The sequence below is a fragment of the Pyrus communis genome, chromosome 15 (assembly GCF_041283825.1).
Source record: "Pyrus communis isolate YQ-2024b chromosome 15, ASM4128382v1, whole genome shotgun sequence".
NCBI lineage: Eukaryota > Viridiplantae > Streptophyta > Magnoliopsida > Rosales > Rosaceae > Pyrus > Pyrus communis.
The window spans coordinates 38,442,501-38,453,416 of NC_142579.1; the positions used below are offsets into that span (position 1 = coordinate 38,442,501).

The following is a 10,916-nucleotide window of genomic DNA, read 5'->3' on the forward strand; positions in this document are numbered from 1 at the left end:
TTTCCTTTTGTATTTCTATTTCTTGATAAGGCTCTACTCTCTAGGTTATTTTTTTTCATATAAGCACAATGTAATTTAGGGTTTAGAGGACTTTTGGAAATATTATTATTGAATTTGACCTTTGAGCGGCAAAGATTCCTTGCGTTTTATTCCTTTCTCATGTGTGCATTCTATATATGGTTGTTGTTGTTGTCTTGTTGATGTCTGCGCTTCTAAATCTGCATCACATGGAGAGGAGGGGAACATGTATGTGTACATGAATATGCCTATCAGGCTATTACTACGGTGGCTCAACAGACACAGTTTCTTGATGGTGGTGGTGCATTTGGTGTCCGCGCATGCCGCGAGTAATTTTGTTACATCGTTACCGGGAAAAAGACTCCACTATAGTAGCAGACCCCTTCTATGGCCCCACTGTCTCGAGCAATTTAGTAGGGCAGTCTTATTAAAATTTCTCTTTCCGTACACCGTGGTTAATTCAGCCAGAGAATCCTATTAAAGTTTCTCTTCTCGTGAACCCATGATTAATTCAGCCCCATGCGTAGCAACTCGACAACATCTTACCATAGATTGTAAATTAAACTAGTCGTCGTAATTGGATGGAGTTGGTACTGATCATGACCGATGTTGCAGTTCTATCTTAATGACAACAAACATGCAAGTTAAAGGATATCGAATCATGAATTCACCCCTGAAAGGACGTGCGGACCGATTATGTGATCGATTATCTAGAGAGAAGAAAATTTGGGTTTTGATTTGGGTTTCCTCACTCCAATAATCTTTATTCTTGTTGTGCAAGTCGAAGTACAATCTTCTACCCTATAGTTCTTGAAACAAGGATTAATTTCGTACTTTATGCGTAGTTTTCTTGCATACTACGCCGTTCTTATTAGATATCGTCAATGATCAATTTGAGTGGTGTGAACACTGTTGGACTTATAGCTTGTCTCTGGTAAGGAAATTCGTAACTCAAGTGAATAAAAATTTGAAAATACTACATCTATCAAGCATGAGAAGTTTATGACTCGATTCAATTTAGTGTGTTTAGCTTGTATCAAGTAAGAACTTAAAATCTGGAAAAAAAAAGCTGATCAATGATGTTGTTAGGTACCTCACACTTGAACAATCCATTAATTTAGACGCAACAGTAAAAGAGCAACCGCAAGTCATTAAGGCTTCGCGCTTTTACAAGGGTTGGGAAGGAATGTCTACTGTATGCCGCTTTACATTTGCTTTATAAAGAGGTTGTTTTCACGACTCGAGCCTGTAATCTTTTGGTCACAAAGAATCCACTGGTAACTAAACAAAAATCACTCTTAATCATCAATATGACAGATCATAGAATAGATAAAGCTACAACATGACGTAGAAATTTTTTGCTTGATCAATCATCAACATGACGTCGTATAGTCAGATTGGTTGAATACGCTTTGGCAACCTTGAATTGGATTACTTAATTGCACCATTATTAGTGGTAGGAGCCTAGGAGGTATATGTGCGTTTACTATATTAGATCAAAGCATGCATTTTCAATTGAATCAGGAGATCAAAGCATGCATTTTTACCCATTTTCTTTGTTGTTTGTAGATTTGTAAATAAGGATTAGGACTACAAAATGGAAGCTCTGAAAAATTTCTTTGTTAAAAGGGATTACAAGTTATTAAAGTTTCTGAAGGTGTCATCTGCTCTGAAATTCGAGCTGCCTCGCCAGTTCAAGCGGGTATTGATGTCTTCATGTTTCATGACTATTGTGCGTTGTTAAAAGATAGAGGGCATTTAGAGAGCTAGGGAAAATCCCCAAATCCAATATTGATTTTGCACACTTTTCTTTTTCTTTGTTCTTTGCAGATTTGTCAATAAGGATTGGGACTACAAAGTGGAAGCTTTGAAAAATTTCTTGATCGAAAAGGATGACAGATTAGTGAAGGTGTACTCCATTATGAAATTTCTATTTAATGCCCTGCTTAATTATTAATGAATTCGTTTGTAAAATTCATAAGATGTATGATTATTTGTGTACTAATTATTAAAAGAGTAATGTCTTTCTCAATTTTATTACTTTTTTTTTTTTACATAATCTAGATAAAATACTTTAAATTCCTACCTATATTATTAGAGATGATAATCGCCTTTATTTTATGTTTCTATACATTGAACCAATCCTCACATATAAATATATCTAAAATGTGTAAGTCGTGCGTCACGCGCGTGCAGAAAGGCTAGTATGAAGTATAGGCTCACCTTAATCAATTGTAATATAGATAAAATCATATGATGATGATTTTTCTTTTCAGTCAAAAACTTTTTTTGTTAAAAAATTTATACTCATATATAATAATTAATATATAGGAGGATGACAAAATTTTAGAACCCTCAGAAATGTGAGGTCATGTGCCACTGTACCTTTTGTACACTCTCAACCCCGCCTCTACTTAACAATTTTGCATCTCTTCCAAGCTCCATCACAATCTATAAATAAAAAGTAGACATTTGCATTATGCAATAGCCTCCCGAATTAAAAGAAATGATTTCCTAACAACTCTCTTCTCATTATGCACAATCCTGCTTATTTCTGTTTAATAATATTCACTTCAATTCAAATGTCAGAAATAAACTCAATGTATATTTAAAGAAAAACTGTGTGAAAATTACTTTCCTTGTGATATAACTAGTAGTACCCATTTTTTACTACGGATAAGGTTTTCCAGCAAGGGTTTTTGGTCACCTGAACCATGTTGTGTTGTAATTTTGTGTTCTCACAAACTCCAAAGGATACCATTAAAAAGGATACTAGTATATATAATTACCGTCTCACCAGAATAAGCTAGTTGGAGGACGAGAAGAGAAACAAGAATTTGAGCGATTAAAACCTTCAACGTCATCTTGGCCATGGAATAATTGTATATATTCGAGGTCTTGACTCTTATACTGCAAATGGTGTGATATTTTTATTTTATAGATAGAAGGTCAAGCGGGCAATGGGGTAGGTCTGTTAATTCTGAAGCCAGCCACACCCAGTGACACATTTTGGCAAAAGCAACGCACGTAAGTTCGGTCAAACAAATGCAATGCATTTGATTTAATTAATTACTTAATTAGGATTTGATCAAATTACCTGCTTTGAGTTTTTTTTTTATTTTTTTAACACAACCTGCTTTAGTTAAGCACTCTCTTAAACTGGCTGATTTGATCTGTCTTTTATACCCTTGGTTATACGTAAACTCTACTCAACACTCAATATACTCATGCATGCACTAACGGATCCATTAAGGGGCAAGGGGGGTCAGTTGGGCTTTCTCTATATATGACTTCAGTGTTGCCCATTTGAAGGTTTAAGTTGTCCTTTATACATGTCCTCCAACGACTTGATAAAATTCTTCAAAGAGCCTCAAAGAGGAGTTGCCGTTCTTATTATTAATTTTTTTAAATATCAACTTGAGCATTATATTCTTGATAAATTTTCGTAAGTGTATAAATGTAATTTTATTTCAAATTAAAACAAAATTAAAATGGGTATAAATAGAATCTCCCTAATCATGTCTCAGAAAACCAAACACAAACAAAAGCTTTTGAGCCACATCGGCCCAAAACAACTGTATCATTAATCGACTTCAGAATTATTTACTAGAGGAATACGTTTTTGGACGTGAGCAAGGGAAGGAAGGGATCCCAATCGAGTAATGTTGACATAATCTTGAGGAGCATGAGCTGCCAATCCAGGAATTACTAAACCAACTACCCTAAGCATCCTCATAAACCAGCTTTCCTTGTATTCCGCACCCCTTATTAACGGCAGTATGAAGCTCCTAATCAGCTCCCACAATGCATTTAGGCACTTTGGTATGAACCAGAACACATTGAAGTAGTTCTTGTTGGGTTCCTCCTCCAAAACCTGGTTCCCAATCAAACAATGTTAGTCATATTACGAAAGAAATTCTTCTATACTGCATTTATGCATAAATGTAGACAAGGTTCCTCTCACAAAAACTCTTGCACACAAATATGTATATAACTTTGATCGTCTCACAACAAACCCTAATCAATCATATTATGTTCATGTAACCACTTATTGCGATAAGAGAACCTGTAGTTTGTTGATTATGTGACTGGTTATTGTAAGAGAAACGTTCAATCAAGATAGAGAGACACTAACCTTCCCCTTATAGCAGCTGCTGAAATATAGGCTTGGACCAAAGTGCTTAAACAAGAGAGTTTTATCGTCATAAGGTATCCTAGGAACCATATCATTGGAATAAACATACCTCATATACTTCACACCATAATTTTTCAGCTTCTCCCTCATAAACACCCCAAAGTTCTCATCCCCCACCCTTGGCTGTCCAAAAGTGTACACCCCTTCCAACCTCCCCATCAACCATGCATATTTCTCCTCGTAGTCGTGCATTGCAAGCACCGCGGCAAACAGCACAGCCAATGCCCCGCCCAAGCTGTGGCCTGTCAGTATGAACTTGGCATTCTTGTTTTCTTGCATTAAATCCATCAGAATTTGTCTGATTTTGTAGTAAGCAAACTGATGAGGAAGTTGTTCAGCGGCGTTGACTTCTTGTGTTTCTTGTTCAAGGGGCCAGCTTCTGTTTGGTTGCATGCCAAGAGCTTTCATGAAGCCGCTGTGGGTCTTGCCGAGTCCTGCAAACTCACACCATGAGATGTCGAAATCCGTCCTCCATGCGTCTGCATCAAAGGGGTTGGTGCCTCTAAATGCAACCACAATCAAGTTGGGGTCAGATGTTGTGTCTTGGAACAGGAAGGCTTGCGTTGAATCTCGTCTCTGATAACCTGAAAATTATTTGATATTCATTACGAATCCAAGATTTAAAAAAAAAAAAAAAAAAAAAAGGGCTTCATTTCTGTAGTTTGACCGAAGTTCAACTCTAATCCCTATAGTTTTATTTTCTTGTAGTTTAGCCTTGTGGTTACTAGTTGTCGCAAATTACACACAGTTGCTTAATTTTGTCAGTGTTATTAACAGATGGGGATGAGTGACAAAAGTGTGAACTACATCTAAAACTGCAAAAATTAAACCATGGTCTAAATTAGAAAGACCAAAATCATACTTTTGTTACTACTTTATTTTTTATGCGAATTGATTTTCTTTGATTTATCCAATTCAAATGTCGCTAATAACATTAGGTGTGCAGGGGAAGAAAAAAAGTATACGAAAGTCATTTCAAAAACAACATTTCGATGTGTACCCTACCATTCCAAAAGTTGTAAAACTCTACGAATTTCATCTGCACATTCAAAAAAAATTAAAAGATAAAGAAGTCAGTTAATTCATGATCATCATAATCACTAGTACAATTTAAAACATTGGTGCTTAAGTTAATTAAATTTGCTTACCTTCCAGTGATCCGTGACGATTGTTTTAATGAGGACTTGGTTTTCGTATGACATTTTAGCCGCCATCATGGACAGAGCTCCTTTGTATCTTGTATTGCCTGGTTTGATGTTGTCGTCCAATTCCACTCGCCTATCAAGATTTCCCAGCACTGATCTGGTTGATAACGAATCTTCCTTTGCCACCTTTCCTGCCCACCGGCCCTTTTACTCATTCAATTACTTAAGCAGAAAATATGACCAAAGTATCAACATAATTATGCTCCTATAATTCGTTGCCACTATTTAAAGTTAGTTTTTCTGTTAAGAAAAAGTTCATGAATTCAAGAGAATGATGAATTTTAAAAAATTTAGATGAATTATTTTGTGTAATAATATGAAAAACCTCTCTTTTATGTCTTTTTATTTCTTTTTACCAAACACATAATTTTTTTTATATATTTTCCTCTTCGTTTTAATATCAAAATTTGTTCGGGTCAAAGTTTTTGAGTTTTGTCTAAGCCGTGAAGGATGATGTATATACTAATGAGTTAGATATAGATTATATCAATAATTTGATCTAATTCCCACCAAAGTAAGAATAGAAACTTTTGAGTCAATCAAGTGAAATTTTAGTTCGATAATCAAATCCACACCAAGACAAACAAAAAAATAATTTCAGTTTCACTATCAAAACCCTTGGAGAAAATGAAAAGGGCTTTAATGATTTCTGTTTCTTTTTCTGTAATTAAAGTAATTAATCACGGATGCATACACGCTTGAACTAAATGAATCAGTCACGAATTTTTAAAATTTTAAATCGTTGAATCAAAGAGAACAAAAGAATATGTGTTCTTATACTATTACAAGAAATTATATCAGACCAAACCTTTAAGCCACATTTTGAAGAGCGCGAACAATCCGCCATTGGATGCTACAAGATTTAGAAACTTGTTGACGGTAGCCCCAGTTCGAGCCATGGGCGTTCTGAAGAAAAGGAACATCCATTGCACCACAATAGAGACGAAGATTAGCCATCGGCGTTCAAGTTTTCGTCGTTTACGTCCTTCCTCTTCCGAACAGTTGATGAAGCTTCTCTTTTCTACGTCGGAGGAAAACAGGAGGCGAATGAGCTCGATGAAGCTTGCTTCTTCTGGCTTGAGGAAAACATAATTGTGACAGACATGTTCCTTAGAAGCCATGACAGTAATTGGCTTGGAAGCGAGGAAATGAGCTCATTGTGTCGATGTCTCAATTCAAACTATATATACAAATGCAGGAAAGAGTTTATATATTTATACATGTAACGTTTGTATACAGTAATGCGTATATACTACATATACAACAATGTGTCGGTGCCCTCTATAGAAAATTACGAATATTTAAGATGCTAGCTAGTTGTTTTTTTCATAACTAGTTTGGTTTTGTTAGATTTGATATATAATTAATGTTTTATATTGGAAAGAAGTATAAAAAAAAAAAAAAACAGCTTAGCTGGGCTGATTTGGCAACTAGGATAGTTCATAGATATGTGTGTGTGTGTGTGTATGTATGTATATATATATATGGAGTTTTAACGAAAAATCCTCTGTACTATTCACTTTAACGAAAAACTACATTTTTATATTAAAAAGTCAATCCTGATACTATTCACTTTACCCTTTATTTTATCTTTATCATTAAAACTCAAAATTTTCAAGTCCTTTTCATTAGTTTTTCTATATATATATATGTAGTGTGTTATTGAGACGGGAAAAAGAATTCTCATCTAGCTTGATCATCGTCATGCACGGGATTACTAATGTGGTCAAAGGACATTTTTGTAACGGCATAAGTTTTTTCAATTCTGGTTAGTTATCATACATTTGCAAGGTGTATATCATGTTTCATGGGTATTTTAGTCTTAACCTTCTGATGTTATGAACCAATTTGAAAACAACTAGCTCTTAATTAGTTTGATAACACTTCTCTTTCCAATGTCTGAAAAATGTTCAAAGCTTGAATCCTCCCTTGTCCAATAACAAGTAACAACAACAAAAAAAGGAACACATGAGACGCACACATGTGCCCTAAACTTGAAGTAAAATCTATAGATTTTGAATGCATTACATAATTAGAAAAGTTACTAGCTGACCAATGACTAAGAAATACAGGACATGGATTACAAAATTTTTTGGTGACTAATATTTAAATAAGTTATCATGGTAGAACGATCAAGAGCAAGTCAATAGATGAAATTGGTTTAACTAGTGAAGCATGAATATTCTTTGCTGATTAAGTCGTACCCCTCCTACTTCATTTTTAATTCCAACGTAGTTGCGTAACTATTGAGAGTGGTTATCCCACATCAAAAAAATAAGAGACATTATATGTGCTTATTAGTAATTGGACTACTCCATGTATTGCCACTTGCTTTTATGGTGGAATCTTAACTTTTTTCATGGTATCAGAGCAAGTGTCCCACTACATGCATGTGAAGTCCAATGGTCACACGTGTTTCACATCACCCAATTTATGTAGTTCATGTGCTAGGTTTAAAAATTTTGTCACATGTGAAAGGGCATGATAAGAGTGTTAATCCCACATCAGGAAAAGAAAGGATCTTACATATGTTTATAAGTAATGGTCATATTACCAATTGGTTTATGGGTGAAATTTCAAACTTTAAACACTGACGTGTTTATCAATATATCTTACTTAATGCACTTAACCATTGACCCCGTGTAAAATAAAAATCAAAAGAATCATATAGTCACGAAGACAAACGTGGGCATTCTAAGCAACCTGTATAAGACGTTTTAATCTTCCAATTTCGTGCAAGATTGGCGAAGACACAAACAGTGGGCATTCTATCTAAGCACACTATATAAGACGTTTTAATCTTCCAATTTCGTGCATATATCTTACTTAATGCACTTAACCATTGACCCTCATTTATAAATAAAAAACTAAACCATTGACCCTGTGTATAATAAAAATCAAAAGAATCATATAGTCACGAAGACAAACAGCGGGCATTCTAAGCAACCTGTATAAAAGACGTTTTAATCTTCCAATTTCGTGCAAGATGCAACAATGTTAAGTTAAATATGTCAATCAGGATATATAGGTAATTCTTAGTTGTTCTTAAATCCTTTTTTTTTTTTCTTTTTTTTTTTTCTGGTCCAATATCATTTCTTTGACAATGTCATATGACTCTTACAAGCTATGAGTTATATAGGCTCCGATAGATAATCCACAGTATATGTTGGTAACATCTTAGCTTCGTCGTATACCAACTAGTTTGTTCCTTAGGTTTTTGTCAATGAATTGGTCATCATAATTATTTTTATGCGGAGTTATTAACAATTATAATTACTAATTAGTGTCTCATTTGCTTATGTATGGGATTGGCACACGCTTTGGTTAAAAAGTGATTATTCTAGTGTTCTTACTTGTTTCCGTTTGGATGATTATCTTCCTCCTTGGCCTCTTCGTACACAATAGTTCACTTGTTTGGCTCAAATATGAGAGATGACTTTTTGTTACTCTCACATGTATCGGGAAGGTTATGTGATAGTTTTGCTAACATGAGTTTATCTTCCTCAAATTTGCTCTGGCATGACCCCCTCCACTCCACTGGCAGTACTTACTTCTTTAGATTTGGATTTCGTTGGCAATTGCATGGTTTCTGTTTTTCAGATAAGCATGTTTCATGGTTTTTCAGCATTTCGCTTGGCTCGAATTGAGACTTTAGTTTGAGGAATGTAGTAGCTTATTTTGAAGTTGATGGGCAGTTCTTGGGATCTTGGTTGTTTCTGATCGTGATAGTAAGGCTACTTTGGTAGATCGATGGCTGAGTCTTATGTGTAACTCAACTCGCCTAATCCATTATCACCCTTTTATTAAAATAAAAAAAAGTAGGACATAATTATATTTTGAGCTTGTTTGAGATTTGAAGCTAGAGTGAAAAAGTGCTAAAAGATACTCAAAAGTGACTATACTTAGCATAAAATTTCTATAAAAGCACTTATGAATCGTAAAAATACTTTATGTGAGCATTGAAAACACTAGGATTTTTGTGATAATATTTTTTGACAAATCAATCCTCGCAAAAGCAGAACTAAATATAGAAGAACATTGATGAATCAAGAGCAAAAGGTTTAGAGAGAGAAAGATGAGTTCATGCAAGTCTTACTAAAATTGATTCGATACATTCATTATAGATAATAATTCACACTGTCACATTTGGAACTAATTTATAACTTCATAATTCTTAACTTTTGATTGATAAGTTGGAGATAGCCTAAGGAAAACCAACCCTTGGGAGTGAGTATATATAAAGTGGATATATAGTACGTAGAGGCTAGAAAAAAAATATAAGTGTCAAATGAATGTATGTTTACAATTAAATACTAAACCAAAAAACTAATTAAGAAATGTTAAATCTCAATTCCTGTCTAAGCGTAAATTGAATTAAACACATCTAGCTAACTGGACAGTTGGGCTAATTAGATGGTACCCGGATAAGTTTAGGCTTTATATGTAGGTAAAGTAGAAGAGAATTTATTTAGACGATGACAATAATTGAGCTTTCAAAAGCCTATCTGAAAACTCTTTCTATTAGTTTTTTATTTTTATTTTCTAATGGTAATTATTTGTTCGAAGTCACAAAATATTTTTAAGGATAGAATTAAGTCAATTAATCTTTTAAGTTTAAGAAATTGTCTGTTTACCACTCAATACGACGATCTAGTGATATTCCTCTTCATTTAGAAATAAGAGATTTTAGGTTCAAATCTCGTGCATGGCAAATTCGAGACCAAGTTACTCGTGCATGGTAAATTCGATACCAAATTAGGTTGCTCATTGTGTGGCTTAACCGAATTCTCCCTCTCCTTAGTGTAAAAATATATCGATGTACTCAAAAAAAAAAAAAAAGGTTTCGTTGAACAGTGGTAAAAGTTGAAATGAAGTTAATGAACGTTAATTTATAAGGCTATGCCAAACAGCTAGTATGAATATATTTTGACGTCTGCAGAAATAATCATCTTTCAGTAACGATGACATAATAAATAACAACAGATCATTTGCGCAATGGAATGTCGAAATATGCTTATTGTAGCAGATTGGTTGTTATTTCCCTCTCAATGTTGCTGAAATTAACGGGTAGTCCTATGACCACAGGTACACATTGGGCCTTCACGGGGTCTGCAATCCCTGACCAGGCCGCACGCGAAGGCAGCAGAAGATGGCAGCTTCTAAATACACCCAAACATTGAATTGGCAACACCCAAAAGACTTGGAAAATTATAATTTGAAAAAAAGAATCATTTCAAAGTTGTTGAGCATGACATTTATTTTTATACAATTTAGTTACAGGTCTACCTCAACAATTTACATTGTGAACCATTCACCTCATTTTCGACGTTTCTATTAATTTTGGTTTAGTCCACGGTCCACGACAATAATCCTATTTACGCAAACCAAACTACATAATTAATACACTTGCTAACAAAACTGGACATGATCACTTTAGATGAAATATACGTGTATGTTAGAGAGTGTTACAATAATGCATGTAATTAGTTTTGTGTGTC

General features: G+C 34.4%; 1 protein-coding gene across 2 annotated transcripts; it reads right to left on the reverse strand.

Annotated features, from left to right (window-relative positions):
* Positions 1–3,468: 3,468 nt before the first annotated feature.
* LOC137719590 (triacylglycerol lipase OBL1) lies at positions 3,469–6,629 on the reverse strand. 2 transcript variants are annotated; one of them, XM_068458631.2, is made up of 5 exons: positions 6,227–6,629; positions 5,362–5,549; positions 5,219–5,252; positions 4,154–4,797; positions 3,469–3,892 (listed from the first exon to the last, which is right to left on the reverse strand). In XM_068458631.2, exons 1-5 carry the CDS (start codon positions 6,537–6,539, stop codon positions 3,602–3,604), a joined length of 1,470 nt encoding a protein of 489 aa, XP_068314732.1. In that variant the 5' UTR covers positions 6,540–6,629; the 3' UTR covers positions 3,469–3,601. The 2 variants fall into 2 exon arrangements, with proteins under 2 accessions (XP_068314732.1, XP_088541502.1); XM_088685376.1 differs by having other exon boundaries at positions 5,362–5,544; positions 6,227–6,410.
* Positions 6,630–10,916: the final 4,287 nt, after the last annotated feature.